This window comes from Cricetulus griseus, chromosome 5 (assembly GCF_003668045.3).
Source record: "Cricetulus griseus strain 17A/GY chromosome 5, alternate assembly CriGri-PICRH-1.0, whole genome shotgun sequence".
Classification (NCBI taxonomy): domain Eukaryota; kingdom Metazoa; phylum Chordata; class Mammalia; order Rodentia; family Cricetidae; genus Cricetulus; species Cricetulus griseus.
In genome coordinates this window covers 26364280-26391633 of record NC_048598.1, presented here as the reverse complement: position 1 = coordinate 26391633, position 27354 = coordinate 26364280, and the positions used below count along the sequence as shown (strand labels likewise).

The 27354-nt window shown below is 45.8% G+C and overlaps 1 protein-coding gene across 1 annotated transcript in view; it reads right to left on the bottom strand.

The window, feature by feature from the left end:
* Window positions 1-9721: 9721 nt before the first annotated feature.
* The window catches only part of Styxl2 (serine/threonine/tyrosine interacting like 2), a 32700-nt gene continuing 15067 nt past the window's right edge, over window positions 9722-27354 (bottom strand). Inside the window, exons 4-8 of the mRNA XM_035445813.1 lie at window positions 23299-23457; window positions 22844-22938; window positions 20984-21215; window positions 19032-19249; window positions 9722-12897 (exon numbers count right to left, since the gene is read on the bottom strand). Of these exons, the coding sequence (XP_035301704.1) occupies window positions 10139-12897; window positions 19032-19249; window positions 20984-21215; window positions 22844-22938; window positions 23299-23457 (3463 nt within the window). The 3' untranslated portion in view covers window positions 9722-10138. The remainder of the gene's footprint in view (window positions 12898-19031; window positions 19250-20983; window positions 21216-22843; window positions 22939-23298; window positions 23458-27354) is intronic.

The window sequence follows — 27354 nt, the reverse complement described above, 5'->3', positions numbered from 1 at the left end:
TGGAGATAGAAAATAAAATGAATTAGGTATTACAGAAAAGTCTGCAGATTCCAAAATTCCATGCCATCCCCATACAGCATGTAGTAACTGGGAAGCCACAGTGGATGGACCTTATTTGCTCCAGGGTCAGGTAGAAATGTATTTTAAAGTCAACCCTCTCAATTCAGGTATGTGACTGTGGACAAGTCATTTCACTTCATTGAACTTATTCCTTCATCTTTAAAGTGGGTGTAGAGGTATGTGTCTCCCAAGGCTGCATGAGGGGGCCTTCCTTTGTTGAAGACTCACTAGACTTCATGCAGACTCTGAGTTTGGTCATCTTTGCGTTTCTAGCACCAGAGCAGTCTTGTCTTACCTAATTTACCCCAGGATGCTGTCCAAAGAAAGAAGAGGGATGAACAGAGCTGACAATGGGGTCTTTTATGGCATGTCTAAACTAATTGTTACATTAATAAATATACAACAAGGGCTAGGGATGTGTCCCAGTTGGTAGAGTACTTGCCTAGCATATCAGAGACCCTGGGTTTGATTCTTAGGACAAAACTGAGCATGGTGACACAGGTCTGTACATCCAGGACTTGGAAGGTGGAAGTAGGTGGATCAGAAGTTAGATCATCATCTTTGCTATATCATGAGTTCAAAGCAAGCCTGGGGTACGTAAGATCCTATCTAAAAAAAAAAAAGTCTATCTTCTATCTATCTATCTATCTATCTATCTATCTATCTATCTATCTATCTATCTCCTAAGAGACAGGCAGACATCAGGACAAATCTATTTAATCGATCTATTTTTAGATCTATATGTCTCAGTTTTGACTTTGTGTGACATCCACACTCGTCCTGACCCCACTTTTATCTAACAGGCAGCTATTTTCTCAGTTCGAGAGAAGCTATGAGGATGGGTGATTTGCCTAATGTGCCTGTCTCTCTTCACACACTCCCAAGCACACACCCTGAAATCAATCTGGAAACAGAACCCTGTTTTCCTGAGTACCTCAGCCCAGGAAAGCCTAGCTGAAACTCCCCTCCTCCAGCTCTGTGCCATCGTCCTCCAGCAGCCTTTGTAATAAATTGAGAGCTACATAGCTACCTGCGCAGTATGGCTTTAAAGGGGAAAGCTGTCTGAGAGACGCACAAATATTATGACTCCCTGCTATTAAAGTGTCTCTCCCGGGAGCCAGGAAGAGAAAGCGTGTGGAAATCTTAACCTCTTTGAACATGCCATCCTTTAAGTAAAGCTCCTATTTAAGGGCTGTCCCGGGAGACTACATGCTTGTCATCTTCCCTACAATCCTTCGCTGTGCACTGTTTATTAGTGAGACGGCTAATGTGCAAAACGCAGGAAGGGCCAACTCCAGCTCCCGCTTTGTTCAGGAACTGTCTCTTTTGAATGGCCACGCCGCCAGCAGCCCTGCAGTTAGAGTCTAGATTTCTCTGTAATTGCAGTTTTAATCTCTCCCCAGGCATGGATCTTTAAAAGGGCAAAATGGTACGGTACAAAAAGTGGTTTTAAAATTAGACATATCTAATTGTAAAGTCCTAAGCTCAAGTCCTTGGTTTCTTACTTACTGTGCGACTCTGAGGATGTTACTTCACCCCTTGTCAGTCTAAGCAGACCATTGCGACAAAATACCGTAGGGTAGGCAATTTATAAACAACAGAAAAATGTTGCTCACAGTTCTGGAGGCTGAGAAATCTGAGATGAAGGCAGTAGCAAGTTCAGCGCTGGTGAGGATTATCTGGTTTTATGGCCAACATACCTTCTCAACATGTCCTCACAAGGTGGAGGATGTAGGCAAGATCCGATCCCTGAAGCACCTTTTATGAGGACACTCACTCCATTCTCATGACTCAATCATGTGCTAAAAGCCCTAATTCTGAATACTACATACTGTCGAATTAGAGGCAAGATTTTACTACATAAATTGGGAGAAGGCACAAACATAACATCCCTTTAAATTCTTCCATCTGAAAAACCTGCTTTGTGCATTTTCATAGCAGTCTCTAGGAAGAATGGGACTTGACCTGAATGCTTGTCAATTGGCTTTCCAGTGGGATTTCCAAAGGAAAAGCTGTGGAATTCTGGGGGTCTCTCTTTCTATGCCCCTCTCTTGGGGCCACCAGGGTTGAGAGCAGGAAGCTGTCTTCATGGCCTTCCTGTTTGAGGGTTTGTCTGCAATGCACTCCTGTTTGGGGAGTGTAAACCAGGCAATGGCCCGCTTAAGGCAGCCTTCTTAGTGCTTGGCGAAGGGCTATGAGTCATGACTGCTGTCTGTCTTCTTGCCAGCCACAGGGTTTTAGTCGTTCTGTGTTCCCTTGAGGAATGCCTGGTTCACCCGGATCAGTTCTTGGAAGCTCCTTGTAAATGCAATCTCAGCAGGGTGGTTGTAGCTGGCACGGTACAGAGTGGGGGCCAGGACTAATTATTACTCTGGTGGCATCTGAAGCCTCTTTCTTGTCCCCTACCTTCTCTCCCACCATGCTCTCTCTGCTCTGCCTTGAAAGGCACAGCCACTTGTCAAAACTGGGTTCTATTGGAGTATTGAAAACACCCCTGTGGCCTGGGGAGAAATGCTTTCAGTGCCTTCCATTGGGCAGTTTGTGGGGGTGAAATAGGAGACTTCTCCTAGGCAGTGTGACAAGCTATTGTACCTCCATCCTGGAGCTCCGACCCAGCTTACCCTCTGTGTGACCCTGACATGCGCACATGCTGAGGCGGTGTTTCTCCCATCACACTCTAACCATCTTGTTCACTCATGGGGTAGGAGGTATCTTGGAGTGAAACAGAAAAAAAAACAAAAACAAACAAACAAACAAAAAAAACTGACTCTCTGGATTCTAAATGTAATCTACAACAAATAGCGAGTAAGTAATTCTATGTTTTCAAAATAGGACTAATTTGAGAGCTTACATCAGAGCAGATGATAGCTAGTGAACAATTACCATGGGTCAGGCATTGGGCAAAACACTTGTTAAAAGCTGGCTACCCTGGAGGCATGTGGACTCTGATATTCAAGCAGGTTGTCTTGATTTCAACTGGGCTCTGATATGTTCCAGTGGCATATCATATTGAGTGATCCATATTTCATCTCTGTAAGTCTCAAGGTTTCCATCCACTTCCCCAGTGGAGCTGTATTCCCTTCGTCTGGCTTCCCGGTTCCAGTTTAAACGACCCCTCTTAGAGAGATCTCCTTGAACACCCCATCTAAAGCAACCTTCCCATCCAATCACCTCCTCCAGAATCTCACCCTGTTTATTTCCTTCCCACCACTTATTATCTTCATCCACTATTGTTATGAGCTGGTCCTCTTGAGACCAGGCTTACTGTCTAATCGCAGGAGATACAGCCCAGAATACCAGCCATCCTTCTGGAGCTCAAGTCCTACTGGGGTCAGCTAGCCAGCCAAATGGACAAGCTGATAATAAGTAAATGATATCCCAGGCCGTCGAAAGTACCATTTGTTTATGACACATCTTCATGACACTGTTATCTCCTTAAGGGGGAGAAACACTCTGTCTTGATTTCTACTGAATTTTCAGGGTCTACCACACTGTGTTTAGCATAGCACATTCTTCAAAACTAAGGCAAAACACATAAAGAGTAGGATTTTGAAGAGTAAAGGAGATAATTGTAGAGGTAAAGTAGATAATCCATGCTAAATCTCTCAGTGTAGTGCCTGGAATGTGGTAAACACTTAATATAAGTGTTGGCCGTTTTTCAATTAGATTACAAAGCTGTGCTCTTAACTACTTCACCACACTGTCTATAATAACAGACATAATAATAACTGATTATTATCACAGAATTATATACAACAATGTACAATTACTGAATTCTACTGCATGCCATGAACTGTCTAGGCACATTAAAGGAATCTTATTTAATTATAGTGCCACAATAATCCTGAAAGTTACACATCTTTAAGTACCAAATTCCTCTAATAAAATGTCGACTGGGGATGAGCATCAAAGATGAGCACAAACAGATGCTGTGTGAGTTTAGGGGTGTGGACATGGGTAGCTAGGAGGCTAGAAGAGACGGAACTGAGAAGGCACTACTGGAAAAACCCTAGAGGGGGCAGGATGTGCAGCTCAGGCCAAAGGAAAGACTGGGAGTGAGCACTGAGCAGTGCTCCAGGGAGTGGTCCATTTCCACGTGGCCAAGAGGGAGGCACACAAATGAAACCTTGCAATAGGGTTGCAAATGGAGAATAAGATGTTCCTCAAATGACAAGGGAAGGGATTTGAGATTTGTTCCATAGATAATGAAGAGCTGTTGAAGGTTTTAAGCAGAGGAAGGAAAAGTATCAAAAGCGTGAGTTTTTTGAAGGTTCGTTTGGTTCGAAGACAGATGATGGGGCTGGAATTGCTTGACAAGCTATTGTAAGTGTCAAACAGTGGGAAAGAGACCTGTTTGCATAGATGGTGCTAATGACGGAGCTTAGGAAGCAGACGCATGGAGCAACACTATCTGGCCCAGGTAAGGCAAAGTGAGGCATCAATCCCAGCTGTGAGGTTCCAAGTTTTAATCTTTTGGTCTTTGCTAATGCATTTAACAAAATGTTAAGTTCAGAACTAGGTAGCTAATAGTTCTTTAACTCAGATTAAAAACAAAACAAAACAAAACAAAACAAACAAACAAAAAACAATTCTCATGAGTGTCTTTAAACGTTTTCTTATGTCTCCATTCTCTGTTACTTCACATAGCTTGTTCTTTTGCTATCACAGTATCCTGGTGCAATATTAGTATGAGGATGACGTACAAAGGAGGTTAAGTTGAAATAAATTGAACTGGGTTATTGGATAAAGCCACTCTCTTAGTTTGCCTTCTACTGTTGTGACGAACTCTATGGTCAAAGGCATCTTGAACAGGAAAGGATTTATCTGCCCTGCATGTCTTGATCACTGTCCTTCATTGAGGGGTGCTGAGGCAGGAAATCAAGCAGGGAGGAACCCTGGAGGTAGGAACCAAAGTGGAGAGTATATAGGAATGCTACCAATTTGCTTGTTCCCCATGACTTGCTCAGCTTGCATTCTTGCACAACCCTCGACCACTTGCCCAGAGGTGGTACTGCCCACACTGAGCTGGGCCCATTCATATCAATAACCAATCAAGAAAATGCCCCATAGAAATGCCTGCAGGTCAGTCTGATGGAGGCAGTTTCTCAACCTTCTCTCTTTCCAGATGACAGTGGCTTGTGTCAGGTTGACAAACAAAACAAAACAAAAACAAACAAACAAACAAAAACAACCAACACAGCACAGCTACTGTCTTGGTTGTCACTGAAGTTGAAGCCAGCTTGTGGTTGTGGTGTGTGTGTGTGTGTGTGTGTGTGTTATTCATGTGTGTGTACATTTGGGTGCAGTTGTGCCTGCACATGCTTGTGTGAGTTGGGGCTAGAGGTTTCTTCCTCACTTGCTCTCCACCTTATTTTTTTAAGGCAGGGTCTTCCACTGAACCCAGAGCTCATTGATTTAACTGGACTGGCTGACTAGCAAGCCCAGGGAGCCTCCTGTCTGTGCATGTCCAGCTCTGGGATTAGAGGTACTCTGGGATTAGGGTCTCTGTACCCAGCCCTGTATGTGGGTTCTGGAGATCTGAACTCAGGTCCTTATGCTTTCATGGAAAGTACATTACAAGTGAAGGCATCTAACTAGCTCTGGGTTTTATCTTCAGCAATCTAAAGACAGAAGAATTCCAGTGCACCTGCTCCTGGCTTGAGGGCACGCCCACTTATTCTACAGGTGGCTGAATGGTGGTGGTTGGGCAGGTGGAAGGCCTGTCTCCTGCATTAGCTGGTCTCTATACACACCTGCTCACAGGTGCCACAAGGTCAGAGATGTCTGAAGATGACTGTTAGCATGTGTGGGACCTATGAGAATAAAATTAGGTTGTTGACGACCTTCACAAGAACAAACAGATGGATTCATGCCAAGTTTGGTAGGTATTTAGGGATGTGTGATGATTTAAAATATAGATTATTTTACATGGAATTAATGTAAGTTGAGGGTGGTGTGTTTCTAGTTGGTACCTGAAGCAGATACCAAGCACCCTGCAGAGCAAATGGGTCTGGGGAATAACTTGCCACAGTGAAAACAAAATTGATATTCCTTCAAAAATATAAACTCGAAATCACACATCAGAAGAGGAGGTGATCCTAGATCAGGTATGTATTTGTATTTAAGAGTCATCTCACAGAGGATACCAAGTAGCATGCTTGATGGCTGATTGTAGCAAGACTTTGATATTCATTTTCATTGGTTAATAAAATTCTTCCAAAGCTAAAAGTTTCAGGAAATCCAGAGAAATTCATACTCTTGATTCTGGAACTATCCCAAACACTAAAAGCAATCCATTATCAAGTTTGTCCTGACTGATTCCCTGACCCTGACTTTCCTGCTCTGTTGCCTGTCTTCTGTTTGTCCCTCAGGGTCTACACCCACTCTTCTCTCCATCCTGGCCATGCCGCCATCTACATAACAACTCCCTTCCCCTGGATTTTGGTGGGATCTGACCTATGAGGAAATGGAAAGCAGGTTAGAGTAAAAAGGGGTGAGGTCATGTCAGGCTGGCTTTTTAATTGTCCCTCCACCTAGCTCTCACACTCTCTAAGTAGCTCCCTCTCTTGGTTCACAGGTGCAGCCCTGTCCCTGGGTGCACAGGTGCCCTGTGGTTTCCCCACCTTGCTGGTACCTTTGTAAATAGTCCTTTATGAGATTTTCCTTTTGAATTGCCCTATTTGGGTGTGGCTTTTGTTTCTTACTGGGATGTTGCTGGGTGATACTCCTTGTCTCTTCATAGCTGCCATGTTTTCATTTTACCTCCTGGGCTTCAACTTGGGTGAAGAAAAAAAAAAATCAAGCCTCTCCCTTTTCCATCCCTCCCCTAGCTTACCTCAAAGTCCTGTGCAGGATTCTAGTCTTGTGGGCAGCCTTTCTGTGTGCAATTACCACTTTCAGTAGGAGCTTTCTCTTGGTGAATTCTAGGTTACTCAGGATGGACAAAAGTCATATTTAAAGTGTCTCCTCATCTCCTATCTGTAAAACGAAATCCTTGCTCTCTCTGATGGTTGGTTCTACGTAGCTGAAATTCTATTCCAAGTGTTAGTTCCTAACTGTGGGCTGATTTGGTGTTCAGTGTCTGTGTTGTTGTCCCTGATGTCGGACCACACCCTTCAAATGGTGCTATGGAGAGGCTCTCCTAATTTAACAAGCTGCTTTTTGAGTCATACCTTTCTGTCCATTCTGGCCCACTGTTTATCTTTCCATAGACAACTAGCCCTACCTGCTGGAAGTTACTAGCAAAAGATAAAACAGAGGATACTTATTCTCTCACTCCTTTGACAGGTTGTTAAGGTGCCCCATCCATTCTGTGTGTCCTCCCAGACTAGAGCCATCTTCTTCATTCTATTTCTCAGGCCTAAGGTGGTGTCAATGTCTAGTGGTTGCTGGTATCTAATTCCTTCTTGGCTTCCTTAACCCTCCCCCGTGCCTATGAACACAGTTTCTGAACCAGAAGTGTTGGTAACTTCTGAGTTCCCAGCTTGTCAGCTATCTCTTTGGGTTTGCCATCTGTTTTCTGTGGGGACTTCCACTGACCTCTACCTTTTAATGTCATTTAGAGACTAAAACACAGCATCACTGGCCATCATCTCTCAGTTAGAGTCTTACTCCACAGATATTTCTTCAAGCTCATCACAAATCAAATGTAATTTTCATTGATTTTATTTCTAAAAAATGTATTCTGGACTCTAGGAATAAGCTGAATTCTCAGAATTTTGAGTATAGGATCCCTAGCAGCTATCCCTGGAGTCACTGTATGCTAAGGTGTTTCCTTGGGGCTGGACACTAATCTTTCTGGTGTTCTGTTCTATTAAGACAAATTGGTCTTCCTGTTGGCCATGCAAGGCATTATTGTTCCTGTAATCTAGGACTCAACCAAAGGCAGACAGGTTGTCTCTTGGTCTGCTTCTCCCAGGCTTACCTTCAGGGTTGGAGAAAGATAGGGCAATTTTTGAAATCAATACACTTTTATTTAATGTGTGCTCAACATTCATTCAGCAAGATATGAATTGGGATTGACTAGGAATGGTTTTGGTTTCAAAACGCACTGCCTATCTTGACATGAGTGAGATTAATTTATATATTTTGGAGATCAAGAAATATATATATGAAAAGTAACTGGCCCCTGATGGAAAGGGAAGGGACCTCACTCAATGATACTCTAATTGCTCCCCTCAGAAAGCTGAAGTTCAAAGGTGGACACACAGTTGATTGTGCACACATGTGTCTTCCCGTATGAATGAAGTGGGAGGGGACCTTGAACTACCTCACAGACAGAATGTATAGAATATATAGTACCAGTCTTCTTTTTTCCTTTCTTTCTTTCTTTCTTTCTTTCTTTCTTTCTTTCTTTCTTTCTTTCTTTTTTCCGAGACAGGGTTTCTCTGAAGGTTTGGAGGCTGTCCTGGAACTCTCTTTGAAGACCAGGCTGGCCTTAAACACATAGAGATCCACCTGCCTCTGCCTCCCGAGTGCTGGGACTAAAGGCGTGTGCCACCAGTGCCTGGTGAGTACCAGCCTTCTTGTAGGGGGTCAATTAGGTAACATCTTTATGAATAACGGGATGACCCACTGAGCCTCAGAAACTAGGGACTGGAGCTGACTAAGTGAAGGTCGATAAAGGGAGGAAAGGGTGAATGGGCAGGAGCTGGGCATTTTTCTCAAGGCCCTTTGCCTGTAGTCAATGGAGGGAGATGACGATGGGCAAAAGCAAGAGTGTGGAGGCTGCAAACCAATCCAGCTGCATCCAAGGCATTTTGTACTCTTCTGAGTCTGTGCTGCTCAGGCTGGTCATTTGCCTTACGTGCTCACTATGATGCGTGATGCTGAACTAACACATAAGAAGGGTATGTAAGCTCTGTGTCCCATGAAACTCAGCTTGGGAAAAACTGGTCACATGGCTATTACTGACTGAAATTCTCCCATCAGTAGGCCCCTCTTTTTTCTTCTCAATGTAATGGCACCTTTCTTCTGTAACTGGAATTTTGATGGTTGGTACCTCAGAGTCCTTGAATTTGCTCAGCATTAATTCAGGGAAACATAAGTTCAAATCCTGCAAATTCACTAATTCAGCCTGTGTTTTAGAGACACGGTCTGTGTGTGGGGGTTGGGGAAAATGGTAAGCAATTCTCACAACTTGACCGTACATAGTTCAAGGAAGGATAAAGTAGGTTATCCACTGTTTCATTAAATGAGCCTTCTGTAAATTAAAAGCAAGAATGGCCATTAACTCTTATTAAACAACAGCAACAAAAAAGACCTCATCACTTTGAATTGAGCATCTTTTCATCTCTCATCCATGCTTGTTTTATTCCCATTCTAAGGGGACCCTCTCTCTACCTCATAGGAGCAAACTTGTTCTCCATTTCCTTGCTTTCTTCTGTTTCTCGCAAAGGTTTTCTAGGATGGCCTCTCACTGGCTGTATAATAGCCTAAATCCTTTATCATTCTCCTTAGTAACTAGATGGCCATGGTGTTGTTTGAAACCATAACTTCTGTGGAACATACAGCACACAGGTGTGGCTGGCTCATGAAAGCTCAGTTGAAAAGAGGGGAACCTCTTTTCAAATGAGGTTCCCCTAACAACCCAAGTTAGAAATGACTGGAACGAAGGACTATTTGACAACATACCAATTTAATGCAGACCCAGAACACTGAAAAGAAACCATTACAGCTGAGCATTGCAGGGAGGGGTCAGACCTGCTACAGAGTAGATTACCTGGGTCTCATTACAAAACCTCTACAAATAGCACGTTGGTCTGCATGCACGTCTTCCTCGCTGGCTTTCCAGACTCGCTTCTCTGCTCTGCAATGGACACTATCAAATACTGAAGGGAAGCATAAACTCTTGAGGGCCTTGGGTGACAGAAAGTGACAGCTGGTCCAGAATTGGGGCCTCACATGGATGGCTCTTCTCTCTTCTCCTTGTTACTGAACTTGTATTTTTGCATGTCTGGAAGATCCTGTCCATCTGCTCAACCTTTGGCAGGCAGTGGTGAGGTGTTCCCAAGCCCCATGTTAAGCTGAAGGGCTTCTGCCTATGTTCCCAGTGTCTCCAGGGTGGGCCTTACTCAGCTCAGTCCTCCCTCCTCCTCTGCAGTTTAGTTCTGGTTTCTTCTTGCCGCCGTCTCCAAGCAGCAATGATGGCTTCATCGTCCATTTCTTCTTCCTCTTGCCGGTTTGTGCTTCTCCGGAACTGGGATTGCCGCCCAGATGCAAACCTCCCCTCCTCTCTGCTTTCCGTCCTCTCTTTCTCTCCCTCCTCTTCCGACCTCATGAAGCTCTGGGTAAATTTCCTCTTGGCCCCAAATTCAGCGAAGTCTGACTTAGACGACTCTTCCACGTCTTCCCAGTCCCTGGGCCTGGTCCAGTTTGGGCGCCTTGGCCTTGGGGACTCTTCCCCGTCGGAGGGCTCAGGGGTATGGCGAAAGAAATAGGGCTCTGGGCTCCCCTCGCGGGAGCTCGCCGTCTCGCTGAACGTGGACCTGGAGAACTTGTGCATCTCTCTGCCCTCTTTGGTGGTGGAAGATGAGAACCGTGAGGTGCTTCTCACAGGGTTGCCGTCGGCTTCGTGGTAGGAGGTGTCCTGTTCCTCTGACCGGGATTTGGAGAACTTGTAACTGCAAGATTTAGACTCTGTTTCCCGGAGCAGGGAAGACCTGGTATACCTCCCCCTGGAGCTTCCAGACCAATCACTTTGGGGAGGGGACTTTTCTTCCGTTCTGAGGCCGCTCAGCCACGTATTAATAGTGCTATCCATCTCGTTGCCAGCTCTGTGGCCATTTCTATAGGGATTGGAGATGGCAAGGGAGGAGGAGGTGTCTGTCTCTGGCTTCTGGGAATTACTGCGGGAGGAATACCGGAAACTTCCGATGGCACTGTCCGTGTCCTCATCTTTGTCGCCCACGCGGCTGTCCTCGTCATCCTTGGCCTTCTTCTTCTTGAAGAGAGAGCTACGCTTGTTGTCTGAGGCCAGCTTCTCCATTTTATACTCGGACATCTTCTCCTGCAGCTCCATTTGCATCTCTCTCTCCTTCCGGTCGAGCTCTTTCAGGTCCACATTGTCAGCAAAGAGGCTATAGATGGGCTTGCTGGTCCCCCTCACTTTATTCCCACTGCCCGCAGCCCTGGAGGTCAGTGAGCTGGCGGAGGACAACACAGACTGCGCATCGGAGCTGGCTCTCACCTGGCTCTGAGGAGGTAAGCAGCCACTCAGGGAGGAGCCGAGCATGGAGGCCTGGTCATCCCCCAGGCAGTTGGCTGCTGGTGCTGCCTTCATGCTTGCAACAGACGGCGAGCGGGACAACAAGAGCATTTCGTTTTGCTTCTGGGCAAGGGTTTCACTGACTACATTGGCAATCCAGTTTTGGATACTGGCCATGGAAATGGTGTCTCCAGGCCCTACTGGCAGGTTAGGTAGGGGTGTGGTAGGCATGTTGCCTGCAGGCTGAGACAGGGAAGAATGGTGGCTCTGGGTGCTGAGTACCGATGCCGTGTCCCCATCTGCACTGACTGAGGGGGCTCCAGACCAGAACGCAGACAGGGGGATGCTCCTGCTAGCTGCGCTGTCTGCCTCCCAGCTTCCCATGGACTGGCTCTCTTCCAGTGTCTGCCTGCTTCTCTCCAGTAACTCCAATCTCCGTTGCCTCTTCTTGGCCAACGCTACATCCTCTCCCTTGCTCATCTCCAGAACCTCCTCCTTGTTCTCACTGCCCACCTTTTTCTGGTGCTTCAGCTTCCAGGCCTGGTAGGCTGTCAGGTTGACATCAGAGAGGTTCTTCTCCCGGGCTGCCTCTTCAGCACCGTGCTCACTGCTTTCATCTCCCACCTCTGAGTCTTTCTTGTGAAATCCAAATTGGATTCTCTTAACTTTCCACCTCTCCAGGGCAGTGAGCTTGTCCTTGTTCCTGCTGCAGAAGTTGTAGAAGGAGCTGGCCTCGGACAACACACTCTCCTCATCATCCTCTCGGACCCTGGCCCCTGCCTCTGAATCCGCCGCAGCCATCTCCTCCTTCTTGCTCTTAGAGTGGTACTTCCGGGCAGCTTCTTTCTCAATCTCGAGCAGCCTCTCATTCCACATGTCCCAGGTACTCTCTGTGGACTCAGAGTCGGAGCAGCGTCTTTCCCTGCGGCTTTGACTGCTCTTCTCCAGTTGCTGTTTCAAGATCCGGATGTCATGGCTGCTCACACTCTCTGAGACGCTGCTCTCGCTCAGGGTGTGCCTGCGCCTTCTGCTGGCATAGGAGCTCTCTTCTTCCTCTTCTTCCTCCCGACTCCACTGACGGTGCCCACTGGCTTGGTACCTTTCATTTCGGCTCTGCCACTCCTGGACTATCCTTTCCACACACCCATCCTCATAGTCGTCCCCATCCTGGGCAGAAGAGGCAGAGCAACTGCCCTTTCTATGGTGAGCAGCCTCCCCCTTGGGGAGGTCCTTCCCTTTCTTCCACTCCTCATACAGCTTCTCCTCTTCTTCTTCATCAATGAAGGTAACTGGCTTAGAGACATGGCTGGCCTTCCCCAAGGAGGAGCCACTCAGGTGGCTGGTGGCATCATCTTCTTCTTCCACCATCAATGAATTTACTCTAACCCCCAGAATGCTCCCAGCATCCTCCTCAGACTCCTCCTCGCCAACCTCCTCTTCCCTCTCCTCCATCAGTTTCTCGTTGAGCTCCCGCAGCTGTTTCAGGAAGCCATCGTTGGGGTAGATAGGCCGCTTTCTGCGCACAGTCATCAAGGCCTCCAGGATGGCCATGCTGTGGAAGATCATGAGGTAGGCCACCACCAACACTGCTGACCGGCTGATCCCCATTTCACTGCTGACCAGCACCTTCCCTAGAAGTAAAGTGAGCATAAGAGACAATGACATGATTGCTTGGCTTCCTCATGCTGTTTCTCCAGTGTGTTATTATTTTTTTTAAAGATTTTGTTTATTTATTATGAATACAACATTCTGCCTCCACGTATGCCTGCTCGCCAGAAGAGGGCACCAGATCTCATTATGGATGGTTGTGAGCCACCATGTGGTTGTTGGGAATTGAACTCAGGATCTCTGGAAGAGCAGCTGGTGCTCTTAACCTCTGAGCCATCTCTCCAGCCCCTAGTGTGTTGTTTTGATGTGTTGAATTTTGCATGTTTGCTCTGACTCTGGTGTTCATCCATGCTTGAGTCACACAGGTACTTGTCCCACGGACATCAGACACAGCATCCCCACTGTTGTCACTTCTGAAACACTGGGGTCCATTTCTACTTTCTCCCCACCCCCAAACTCTTCCTCATTTGAGAGAGAAAAAGTTAAAGAAGTTAGGAGGCAGAAGACAGGGGCAGAAAAACCCGGAAACTTCTCTTTATAGAACCTGGAATGCCACATTGCCACCCATCTGGCCTCTGCAGGATGCTAACAGTAATGGGAGCTCATTGGCTCACAGGTCTACAGACACACACCCTTCCCTCCACAGTGGACCATCTAATTTTTGGAATCCATATATCAGGGTAAAGTATAACTTACAACAATAGGCATCCAGTGCTTTTACACTGATATTCTGGAGTCAACAACAAATGCAATTGTACGAACCTATCCTTTGTACAAAGGCCTTTCTTCCTGGCTAATCTGAGTTTTTTAAGCAATCCTCCTCTTGACTATAGACACTCTTCTCAAAACATTAAATTGAAACATTGAACTTATTAGTTTTATTGTTTTTTTAATGATGAGTTTGTTTCTAGGATAGGACAAGATATTTTTGGGTTGGGCAACTCACATAGAGTAGGTAGGTCCCCACATCACTTGTTCTGGACACCTAGCCTTCACTTAGGACATCTGCACTCATCACTTTTTACTATTATAATGAGGCAGGTTACTTTATAAAGAAATTTTGCTTATGATTCTGAAGGTGCACGGTCTAGAGACTGTATCTAATGACAGCCCTCCTGCTGGTGGAGTCGTGAGGCAGTGTAGAACGCCACATGGCAAAGGATGGGAAATGTGGATGTGTGCGCATGCTTGAGTGTGTCCCCATCTCTGCCTCTTAAACACCTACCAGGATTGTATCATGAGGGCTTCACCCGGATGACCTTATCTAACCCTCAGCTTCTCATAAAGGCTGCATCTCCAAATGCTACAGTTGGATCAAGTTTCTACCCTCTAATTATCTCAAAAAATGGGCATTAATTTTCAGGTCAGGAAGCCCTAGGAGGGGCACTCAAACCATCTATATGACTATGACGTTGTATGCAATCTGGTCAGACAGGTCAAACAATGATCTTAAATTCTTGTATATCAACCGAAATCTATAAAACAAACAGAAAACCCCACCTGCTCCTAGGTCATGTCTCTCATCTTCTAGTATGTTTTAAGCATAAAGATAGCATTATAAATCCCTACTGATACTTTTGGTCTATGCAGTCTGTCCTTCCAGCCTACAAACTCTCCCAAAAGGCTCAACTGTACCATTCAGCAGACATTCAGTCCCCTGGCCTCCTCTTCTGCTTTGCATCTTTCATAAATGTGACAGACACTCTGTCAGTACCTTCATTCTAATGGCTGTTTAAAATGCAGCCTGAGACCCCTGGAGACCTTCTTCCTGGCTGTCATCAATCTATTTGCCAACAGCCTTTGGAGATGTTTGCTAAATCGGCAGGAGTCCTATCTGATAATATGAATAGGGGGTGATTCTTTTGTTATTATATCTTTGCCTCAGTAAGGCCATGTCTTTCTCACAGGGGAGGTCAGAGACTGGGACTGGAAGGGACCCAAAGCCTCGCAATGCTGCTATTGCCACCAGGCAGCAGCCACTAGAGGGAGGTAAGTGAGCAGAATAAAACACAATAAAGGCCTCTATTTCCCGATGTAGGGCTTCCTACAACACCTGTGCCTCACCAAGGGCCTTTTCTTAACCACCCAGCCAGTTCGCAACCTCCTGCTGTTAGTATCAAGATCCCACGCTTGTCCCTTGACAGACCAGCTCACTTTTGGGACATTACTACCTAGTCTTCCTCAGAAGGGCTTCAAGTCCTGTTTAGACTCATTCTGGCATAGAGCAGGTTTGGGGACAAGCCTTCCTATGCTGTGTTCTGTCTCCTGGGATTCCTCTCGAGGAAACAGCCTGAAGGACAAGGAGAGGAGGCTGAGTTCAGCTTTGGGGCTTCTACTTGCTTCACCCAAAGCAAGAACAGGATTGTTCTCTTTTCTCTGTTAAGTGCCGGGTCCAGGCAAAGGGAGCACACAGGGGACAGAGCTTGTCTACCCTTTGGGAGGACCTGGGTTTGATCTAGAGCACCAGGGAAGAGGCACTGAGAACAACTCCAGGGAGCACCCTCTATAATGGAGTAAAACTATGGTATTGAAGCTAGATAGAAAGATGGGGGAAATTTTGGGGACACGGGAACGGAAATGAGCCCTGATTGAAGCCTCTGGCCAGTGGAGATCAAGAATTCCAGCACCGTTACCAGTGCTGTGAAGGTTACCCACATAATGATGACATTCTTTTCATATATGGACATTTTCTGTTAAAATAGTAATGACCTAGGTTTAAAAGTTGAATGTATATGACCTAGAATAGGCTTCATTCCTCTCCAGGACATTTTCTGGGGGTCTCGAACAATTCTGTTAACTTTGAAGACACTTAACTTCCTGCATCCCTGGGATCTAGAGTTTTACCTTATCAACTGCAATCCTGCTGGCTGCCCTTCAGGAACCGCCCTGTGATCTCATTCAGGTTAGCAACCCTTTAAAGATAATAGCTTCAGAACCCTACCAGAACAGCGTGCCAGGCTATTGTAAAGGCAGCCAAGTGCCACTCTGTGAGAGTGGCCAATGCCAGTGATCTCGGGGGTGCCTCACTTTCTTCTCAAGCTCCCCTCTTTCTATCAACCCCTGTTTTGAAATGTATTAAAAATGTCTTTTAATAAATACTAAGTCTGCTTCATAACGGCCTGAAATTCTTTTGTGTCAAGGACCCAGTTTTACCTCAGCAGAGAGCTCCAAAAGATTAAGGGAACACCTCAGGGTGATGTGGGTAGCCGTGTGGAGCTGTGCCTCTGTCCCTGCCACCACTGACAGGATGAGAACATTGTATCAATAAATGGTTCCAGGAAGGTGGCCAATGTACACAGTCATCACTTTGTTTAGCAACTGGGCTGACTGGTGGGTAGAAGGACCATCTGGATAAGGGCCCTGCTTCAAAGATTAGAGAATGCTACTGGAGACCCCACAAGGCTCGAGCACTGTGTCTACACCCTCTCAACCCCTCAGTGTGCTTTTTCTTTTTTAAGTAGTGGATTTGCATTGTGTCTTCCCAACCCATAATTCCCCTTCCTTCAGAACATACCTCTTCATACCCCAAAGAAATAAGTACTTTCCCAGAAACCATCCCAGATGCCGTTGTTGGAACTCACAGTAGATAAAGGACAAGAATCTGCCAGGCCGACTCTCCAGGGAATTTGGAAATGGGATTGAAGCAGATGACTGTCTAATAGCAGCCTTCCTGTCTAACATAGAGGGAGAAAGAAAACAGAAACCAGGAGTCCGGAGAATGTCTAGTATCTCCCTCAGGCCATGTTGGGATCCTGTATTGAAATTCCTTCCTGTACCTCTTGGCAGCTTGGCGTCAGCATAGTGCTTTCTCCAGGAGTTGGAGCTGGCTTTGAACTTACTAAGAAAATGCACACCTCCCACCACTGTGTGTGCATTGTATTTATTATTTCTGGAAACGGGGTCTTGGTATGTAATGGTGCCTGACTTGATCCTTGCTAAGGTTGGCTTGGAAGTCACAACAGCCCTTCATCCTCAGCCTCCCATGTGTTGGGACTACACACATTTCCCATGACCTTGGGCTAAGAGAATTTTATTATTACATACAGGCAAAGCTAGAGGACCTATGTAGGATTTTAAACTTCCCAGTCTGTAAAATGTAAATAACAACATCCCATCATGGTGTCAGTGTGATGGGTGCTGGCGTTCCTTCCTCCATTGTATCCTAGAGTAAAGGAAGGCTCTGAGGGAATTCTGATATTTACTTCTCTGCCTCCATGTGGGACCTACCTTAAGGCAGCAGCCACCGCCTCTACACAGTTCTGCTGCCTGTACCTGTAGGAGGTGGTGATTCAATGCCAGAATAGGGACAGGAGAGGCCCTGACAAGGTGGGAACTGGGGGGCAATGGCCAAAGGTTTAGCCTAAGTCAACTGTTTTTAATCTGTAAGTCATGACCCATTTAGGGATTGCATATCATATATCCTGCATATTAGATATTTATATAACAATTCATAACCATAGAAAAATTACAGATATGGAGTAGCAATGAAATAATTTTATGGTTGGGGGCCACTGCAGCATGAAGAACTGTATAAAACCGCCACTGCATTAGGAAGGTTGAGAACCACTGGCCTAAGCAGCACTAATGCTTAGCTTTGCACTGGTACATGAATCCTACAAGCTAGGCATGCACCCTCCATAGCCAAAAGGCAGGGAACTTCCAGGGCAGCATCCTCTTCCTTCACAGGCCTGCTCTAGCTGCGGCTCTAACGTCTGCCAGAACTCCCTACCTACTATGGAATCCATGCTGTCCGACTCGCCTGCTGTTGTGGCCACATGTTGCATCCACAGCCTATATGCTTGCTTTCCAGCCTTTTCTGACAGGAAGCTGGCCCTTGATTGGGGGGAGCAAAGGAGCAAAGCCTCCTTGCCACAGACATTGATGCACTCAACCCTACATAGACGGAAAAAGACCTGCATTTTTAAAAGTAAGTTTAAACTGGATGGGTAGCTCATGTCCTCAATCCTGGCACTTAAGAGACTGAGGCGGGAGGATTACCTCGAATTGAAGGCCAGCCTGGGTTACAAAATGCATTATCATATAGCCCAGGCTATAGAGTGAGACATTGCCTCTAAAACAAACACAAAAATCCCAGGATTAAAAAAAAAAATAAAAGAGAATTCTTTCTCTGTCTCTGTCTCTCTCTGTGTGTAATAAAATTTACACAATACATATATTCTGCGTGGGTGTGTATTTTCCATTAGAAGCTACCAATCCTGGTCATGCATGGGTAGTGGCAGCCAATACCATTTCCAGGAATCATTAACTATTATTTCTTATGATGATGGTAGTGACTTTTAAAACACTTGTCATGGGACAGGCAGTGAGCTATGCATCAGCTTGTTTCTAAGTTTTTATTTCGTGCTTCCTGGTGCAAGGAAAATAGTCCACGAATAAAGCTAGCTAATCATGGACTCCAGGCCAGGCCTCTGGACAGCAAATCCTGTACTCTTAACTGCCAGGCTGCAGTCCTTGCAGGGACACAAGCCCGGCAGGTGAAGTGTGCACAACCCTGGGACTCTTGTTTATTCTCACAATGCCTCACACACAGCCCCAGTCCTGCTCCATTCCCTCCTACTTGACTGTTCTCCAAAGCAGAGGGAGTGACTTCTCGGTCATCAATCCCTTCAAATTCCCCTCATCCTGTGGGCACTCTCCCTGCCCCATTGTTGCTGTCCCTGACATGCAGCCCTCATGAGCTGTGCTCATCCAGCCCAGGCTTTTAATTCCTGAACACATCAAACTTGGGGCCTTTACAGTAGCAGTTTCCATAGCCAAGAATGCACTCCTACTCTCCTCCCAGCTAGCTCCTCTTCCCCAGGGAGCTTACATGTCCTGTCCTTAGTAAGGTCTTCCCTAGCACCCTCAGGGAGCTGAGCTGCCGCTCCAGTGTATCACCCACTTAGTTTCTGCCTTGCATCTACCATGGCCACCTCCCCTCTCTCCTTCCTTCTGTAATTTTCCTTTCCCTCTTTGCCTAGTGACAGTGGGAGAACAGCGCTTACCCCCTGTTTGGCCCTGAATAAATGTCCCCTGGATGAATGATCATTCTTTCTGTTCTCAGAGAAAACCACCACACAGGCAGTCAGGAGGTTCTTAAAACATTCTTCACCAGGCCTGTCTCCACCAGAGGATTTCCAACCTCCGGAACCCTCACCTCTGTAGGTCAGCAGTGCTTCATCAAGGAACTCGGCTGCCTTCCGGAAATGCTGGGAGATGTCCACCTCTGGGAAGTCATCCACCTCCACTCCCAGGTACTGGATCTCCAGGCCAGTGTAGAATTCAGAGCCCGTGTAAACACCTGTGCCGTGCGCAGCGTTCAGGATGTGTGTGATCCCCAGCCGCTTGAGCCGCCCCTTGTTCACAGCCACGCTCCTGGGGCAAGAGGCAGGGCAGGGTTACGGGACTAGAAAGGTATACTGCCCACTGCCTGTATGATGGGGAGCACCTGTATGATGGCTCCCTCCCCTGCCCCCTGCAGTCTGGGGCTCACTGCTAATGCTTTCATAAAGAGAGGCCAATGATTTGGACTACAACAAGACGGAGAAGAGACAGGGCATTGGGCAAGGAAGGAGGATAAGGGGGGAAGGAAGATAAGACCAATATATATTGGACATGTGCACGCATCAAAGCATAAAGGTGGCATAAAAAGTAAAATTAGGGACCCAGAGAGATGGTTCAGTGGTTAAGAGCACTGGCTGCTCTTCTAGAGGACCAGGGTTCTATTCCCAGCACCCACATGGTGGCTCACAACCATCTGTAGCTCCAGTCCTAGGATGTCGAAAATCCTCTTCTGGCCTCGGGCATGCAGAGATGCTCATCAGGCAAAACATGCTTGCAAAATATTTTTTTTTAAATTGTAAATAAGTAAAAAATTATAAGTCTTGTACTCTGACATTGCATGCTGTATTCTTCCAGGTCCCCTCACACACATCATTTTATTTTATCCTAATCATAAACCAAAGAAGTAGGAAGGGCAGTTTTGTTCCTGTTTGAGGATTATAAAAATGAATTCAAAAGCTTGTACTCAAGTCTTGAAAGGAGAAAAAGACCTAACAAGACTAGTGTTCAGGGCTCTTCCTTTTGTAACCGAGTAAGTGGAGCTCAATTTGAAGAGCCCCTGAGGATAGCTTTGTTCAAAGAACTGCAGAGGCCTTTAGCTGGGGACATCTGGAGATGTCTGGTGACCACAGAATAAATGCTTCTGGACCTGCACATCTAGTTAAAGGTCACTTAGGATTTGATGATCTGGGAATCAGTTTCTGGGCAACTGATCACTCCATGATGGAGTATAAGACCTAGTGTCCAAAGCTCTTTCCAAACTGCCTGCTCCAGGGCCTTAACCTCTGTCCTGTAATTCTGGCTCTATGGGTAATTGCATTGGGAAGATATCTCATTAAGTAGCCAATGAATCAGCAAAAATTAGTTTCACAAATTGGCCTACTGGTACCAATGATGCACTGACAAGACTTTGAAGAGATGGGCTGGGAGTGCTGTTATTGTTTTTAGTCTAGAAGCCACTGATTAACTTGAAACTGAGTTTTCTGATTACAAAAAACGACATCTGGGAGACAAGCATATTTCAAAAGAAAACCAAAAAAGAGAGTAAAACCACTTCTCAGTCACTGTTAACATTCTGTCACATTTCTTTCTAATCTGAGGCTTATGAGAATGTGTGTGTGTGTGTGTGTGTGTACAGTGCAGCACACCGTATACATACACTATTCTTTTTCTATGTTGCATACATTTTCAGATATTGTTAAACATGCACTGTCAGTAGCCCCTAGTGTTCTCTTGTCTGGTTATTAGAGATGAGTTGGGGTGGTAGAAATGATGGAGCTGGCAGGCACCTGTGTCAGGAAGACACCTGGAGGGCAAGGCTGTGCTGGAGAGCACTGGTGGGAAGGAGGAGGAGGATGTGGTCATTTGGTCTGGGGAACTCTGTGTGCAGGGTGTGAGGAGACTTTTTCCAATGTCAGGCCTGGGTAAGCGGTCAGGCAGGCACCATCTGATGGAAGGAACTATGGGGGCCTTTGGTGGGTTAGAGGAATTTCATCTCGGGGATTGACCAGAGGAGAAGGACAGAGGACTCTCCGTGATCACACTTACTTCTCAGCTATAAAGACGTTGGGCCAGACCTCATCCACCTCATTCCGAGGGGCTTCTTGACGGTCCTGGGTCAGCGCCCGCTGCAGGTCCAGCACACAGGGGGTGTTGAACAAGCTTTTGTCATCCATCTTCTCCCTGACACGGTTGTACAGGTCTTCCACCAGCAGCTGCTCGGCAGACTCCAGCATGCCTGGACACTCAGTGTCTGTCCTGAGACCCCGAGGCTTGAGTTCTAGAGGGGACATGTGGCATTTGTATCAAAGAGTTAGGAACACCACAGCTTTCCCTGCCCTTTCGGAGAGTCTGGGCCAGCTTGCTACCAGGACCCTGGCACAGATGGAATACCAGAAGGGCATTCCAGGAAGGATTTACTTAGGACTCAGGAGGACCATGGTATTGATCTAGACTCAGGATCGAGATCTAAGTGAGGTGAGGGGAGGGGAATCAAACTGGTTTCTGCCGTTCACTTTTCTGTCTGTAAAGCTGGCTGATAACTTTTTAGACCTAGGGGTTTGGTTACTCAGAGTCTGATTCCTGCCCTTAACTCCCACAGTGCCCAGGACAATATGGATGGCCCTAAGTTCTTACTAAATGAAGGAATGACTGATGTGCCTTCCTAACATAGTCCTCCCTATTACATTTGGAATACAAATGATCTTGGGAAAACAAACTTTCACGAGTCAGTTATGAGACACTACCTTCTGAGAAACATTTAATTTGCTTATTTGTTTCATTCACTATTGGCTTCCCTGCACTGAAGCCCAAAGGCCTGTGGTTCTCATCTACTCACGGTTCTCATCTGAATACAGTCCTCATCATCTGCCGGCAGTTCTCATCTACCTGTGGTTCTCACCTCTTCGCTTCCGGGAGAGTGGGAAGTATGATATCTTGAGCCTGTCTCAAGCCAGGACCCAGAGCCTTTCTGACAAAATTTCAGAAAACTCAAATTTTAAATGAGTTCAGACTCCAACCTCCTGAGCCCTCTGTCACTAGTAATGACTCCCTCAGAAGTGAGGCAGACCACCTGGAGAGGTCATAGGAGAATAGGAAAGAGTACAATTGTGAAAGAGGATTGGCCCAAACTTCCCAGGGAGAAAAAACTAACACTTTTCAACCAGGATGGGTATCCTTGAGTAAAATATAATACGTTATCTGCCTCAAAATTTGAGTATAAATATGAACATCACTACTTATCCTACTTTCTCCTATCTTATCAATTTAAAATTTAAAATAACTATTTCAGGTGTGTGTGTGTGGGGGGGGGCATACACCTTGGTGTATGAGTGGAGGTCAAAGGACAACTTGCAGGAGTCGGTCCTTTCCTCCCATCATGTGAGATCCGAGGACCAAAATCAGGTACCATCCTTTGTAGCGAGCCCCCTTATCCCCTGAGCCATTTCACTGACCCCACTTTATCAGCGTTTAAAGATCATTTGAAGACCATCCTTAAGCAGAATGGATACAGATGTAAATGTAAACATCCCTTGGAATTCCTTATTCCCATCAATAACTTGAGTTTTTAGGTTTGTGTCTATTACAAACCCTCCACACTTACCGCTACTCACAGTCCTTGAAGTTAAGAAAAACCCAGAATGGACAGCTCTGGGGTCAGAGTGGAACCACTTCCCTCCAAGGACTATGGACTAGAGAAGCATTCACATGGTATGGGATTATTTCCACCTCATCCCATCAAAGCGATTGAGGTGAATTCGGCCGACCTGCCTCCGTTGTTACATCTGCTCTCCTCAATGCGATGGGCAGCATTGGACAAGCATGTCTGCCCCTTCTATTGGGACCCTTGCAAGAGTCTTCAGATGCTAGTGGGCCCTCCCTTTGCCCACTCGGATGTCAGTATACTACCTTCATTGATGATCTGTTTGGCAGCCACAGCTGAGGAAAGGTGGATGGGCTCCATGAAAATGCTTTCCGTTTCTGTGTCTGAGACCACTGAGTACCTAAGAGAAAAGGATATACCCGGGAGATAAGCTCAGTGTCATGTGCACGAAGGCATTCTGACAGTAGGAACCTGCCAGATGTTAGCTGTGTGTGGAAAACAATGAGACATGAGAGGGAAGCCCACACTACGTTTGGAGAATGTTGCGTGATGTGTATTCTATAGCTTGGGTATCTGTATTCTATAGCTTGGGTACCCGTCGATTCCTTTCTGAGTTAACTGACACCTCTGAGTCTGGGTTGGCATGAAATGATGCAGTGACCTGGACTGTGGAGAGAGGAGTATATGCAGATGGCTAGAGGGCTGACCCTAAGGCTTCACTCTCTACTGTGCTAATGTTCACTACCACCCCCACCCCCACCCGGTCCCTGCCACCAGTACTATTGAGAATGTCACCAAATAAGCCTCTATAGGGGTCTGCAGGATTGATGGGTTGGACAGGCTGCCACTGTTCCCTCCATTTCCAACACCTTCTCCTTGTTCGTAAGGAGATGGGTGGACAATGAGGTCCTTCCTGATTCTGAATTCAAAGGATCAAGGATCAGAGTCCAAGGAATCAACAAAGAGTAACGTGGGTAAATATCAAAGCTATTTCTCAAGAGAAGTTCAATGGAGGTGTGCAAAGGGGCACTAAGGAACACTGAGGAGCACAGAGAGTAGGGCAGAGCAAAGGATGGGACCCCTGTAAGGTGGGCTAGTGAACTCCATCTTGTTGAGCTATGTTTTCCAGGTATTAGTGAATGCTGGGTTTCCTCACCCATCTAGTCTTACCTTTAGAAATAGAGTGGTTTAAAAAGTGTGGAGATTTAATGGATAGCATTTCTGAGTGCCTTCTGGGAATGTAATTCTGACAAATGTCCCACCAGGTAGCGTGAGCTGTTACTATTGTTTTATAGATGAAGCAATACGATGAGAGAGAGCTCAAAAAAATTGTTCAAATGGCAGAGAGAAGATGCCAACAGGGCAGTCCTACCCAAGGTCCAACCTACTCCTCAGCACAATACCACTGATACTTTTAATTCAAAACACCAAAACCTGGATAAAATGCATCCACATTCTTTTCTGTGATGTAACATGCATGACCTCCAACCCAACCCCCCATGGAGTCCCTGCTCCCATCTGAAACCTCATGAGCAGAGTTTTCATTGTCCTCATCTCTCTCAGCATTCTATCTTCTGAACTCCAACCAGAGAGGCCCACTAAGCTCGCACAGCACTTTAGAGTTCTGTTCGGCCACAGTGCATATCATAAGCCAGTTGCAAAGGCCATATGGTCAGATTTGATCGCAGAAACAATGCTATTTTATTGTTACCAACTTTCTACATTACCTACTTTTTGGTCACTGTGACAGAATAACTGATGGAGCAACCTAGGAGGAAAGGTTTTGTTCTGGCTGACGGTTTTGGAGAGATGACAATCTATCACGACAGAGAAAACATCAGCATGGGGGTGCTTCTATCCTTGGTCATGGGAGCAAAGACAGCTCCTCCATCATAGACCAGGGAACACAGGGCACTAGACCAGAGCCTGAGAAAGGTTCAACCTTCAAAGCCTACTCCCAATGAGCTACTTTTATCAGGTAGGCCCCACATCCCAAAAGTTCCATGACCTTCCAAAACAGCATCACCAACTAGGGTCCATATGTCCAATATGTCCAATAGCATATGTAAAATATGCTATTTTATATTAGAAGCATGGAATTTATTTTTTAATTTAACTAGAGGTCACAACTATGGTTTTTGCCTTGAGTTTCAAAACAGACTTTGGACTATTGAACACTGTTGGGACTGTTAAGACTGTGGGGACTCAAAGTTGAGTTAATGACTTTCATAAGGCATCCTGAAATGGCCATGATCCTGTGAGGACCAGGCACAGAATGCTTTGGTTTGAATATGAAAAGCTCCATACCAGCTCATTTGTTTGAATGGTTGGTCCCTAGCTGGTTCTGGAACTTTTGGGATGTGTAGCAGAAGTGAGTCACTAGTTGCCCTTGGAGATGACACTTGCCTCTAGTTTGAACTTATCGCTTTCTGTTTCCGGGTTGGCTACAAGGGAGAAGCTACTGTCACATGCTTTCACTGCCAAGGATAGAGTCATTCCCATCACCGTCCTCCCTGCCAGCGTGTATTATAATCTCTTAGAAACTGTGTACCCAGATCAACCTTTCTTTCCTTTTAATTCTTTCATTAAGAATTCTGTATCAGGGGCTGGAGAGATGGCTCAGAGGTTACGAGCACTGACTGCTCTTCCAGAGGTCCTGAGTTCAATCCCAGTAACCACATGGTGGCTCACAACCATCTGCAATGGAATCTCGTGCCCTCTTCTGGCCTCTGGCCTGCAGGCATTCATGCAGGCAGAACACTATGTACATAATAAATAAATCTTAAAAAAAAGAAATGGAAAAAACAACAAACAAAGAAATGGAGGAAAAGATAAATCAAAAAAATAAATAAAAGAATTCTGTATCAGCAAAGAGAAAGCAACTAATGATTGTGGATATTATTATTGGATGAGAGAACTAAAGAAGTCTTTAGAAATCTCATTGCTTGGTAAAACAATAGTGATGATGATGATAATGATGATGATGATGATACTAACAATACAGTACCTAGTGAAGCAGGTACAGATTAAATAGTGAAGTAGGTACAGATTAGGCAGGCTTTTTAACCCATCTCTAACATGAGGGAGGTGATGACTGGGTTAGTATGTGGTAAAGACTGATAAACAGATGGGTTCCTGGGAGGATAGATGGATGGATGGATGGACAGATGGATGATGGATGAATGGATGGATGGATGGACGGATGCTAGGCATTGGACAAAGTGTTTGCATACCATCATGGGAATCAAACTCCATGGTCTTTAAGATTCTGACCTTTGGCCTTCTCTCCAACCTAGGTGCTTGCCCTGGATTCTCCATACTCTACTCCTGTCTGGTACTCTAGTTTTCACAAAGTTTCCTTCTGTTATGGGACTTGGCAGAAGTATGTTTCAGCAGCATGGATGCTCAGCCTTCTCTTCTGGGTCTCAGTTCAACCATGTCTTCTTTAGGGAAATCTTTCAGTCTTACATTATATTCCTTCCTTTTGTGGAATTCCATCAAATGAAACTTGATGCTTATTCCTGGAATATGTTCATAAGTATCTGTCTCCTGTGCTAGTCCATGCCCTCTGTGAAGGAAGGAGTATGGCTGGATATTTTGTTGAGCATTGTATTCCAGAATCTAGGCAATGTTTGGTTTGGCATGCAGCAAATGTGTAACAGATATTTTCTGACTCACAGACTGGATTTATCCTCAGTAGTACTGCATTTAAGGGAACATGGCAGTTACAACAACTGGCAACAAGATCTGCAACTGATCCAGTATTTGCTACGTGTGAGGCCCCAACAGCAAACCAAATACAAAACCTATGTATGGCTGTGCTCTGTCCCTGTGTGCTCTCTGCCTTTCTGAGGCCAAGTTGTACACAGTCTCTGAGGCTTGGATTAACAACTAGCTGTTCTTTTCCCATTGGGAAGGATTATCCTCAGGTCATTTGGGTTGGACTGGGCAGCAAGTTACTTTCCACAAGACATTTTATTTCAATTTTTAAGTCAAGCTGTCTACAATCACTGTGCCCTTCTTCATTTTGTTTGCATGCCAGTACTAATCCCCGCCCCCGTCCTGAATATTGCAGCAAAATAGCAGTTATTTATCTTTGGTTTTGATCTGTCTTGGGGGCAAGATGGTGATTCATCGAGTTCCTCTAGACAGCTACCTTGCTGGATTATGAGGCCAGGTCTTGAGGTAGCTTCACTTTCCTGGATTATGGCATTTGCCCTGGGAGTCCTGAGCATATCTATGTTGCATAGCAATTTCTTCTGCATTGAAGCAATCCCTTCGAGAGGAAGGAAGAAAGCTCCTGACTACTCAAGAAGTAAATAATTCACAAGTCTCAGGAAGTTCCTGAAACCTAAGATTTGCAAGCCCCGCCCCCTCCCAGGGTTATATAAATAATAAAATTGCCAAGGAAAAGAGACTCTCCAAACTGTAGAGATGGCCTGCACTTTGTGCAGAGAGCTCCAGGGGTGCATCTTTCACAAGTTGTAATCCATATTGGGGTGGACTTTTTGGTGATGCAGCTGGTCCTGTAAGTAACCTCACACTCATACTCCTCTAAGTAACCCCAATAAACTCACTGATTTACCAAGTTGGACTTTAGTGGTATCTTTCCTTTGGTCTGTCACTGGTCTCCTATCTGGGGTAAGTAGATACTTGTTCATGACTCCCCAGAAAAAGTCACAGAACACCATACATGGAGTCTGACTACCCCAAGCCATCATTTTGAAAGGTTCACTGGTTAACAGTCCCTGCCGAGTTTCCCAGCTGATACCAAGCCCATTAGGGGTGGGTCCTCCAGCCTTTCTGACCATCCCAG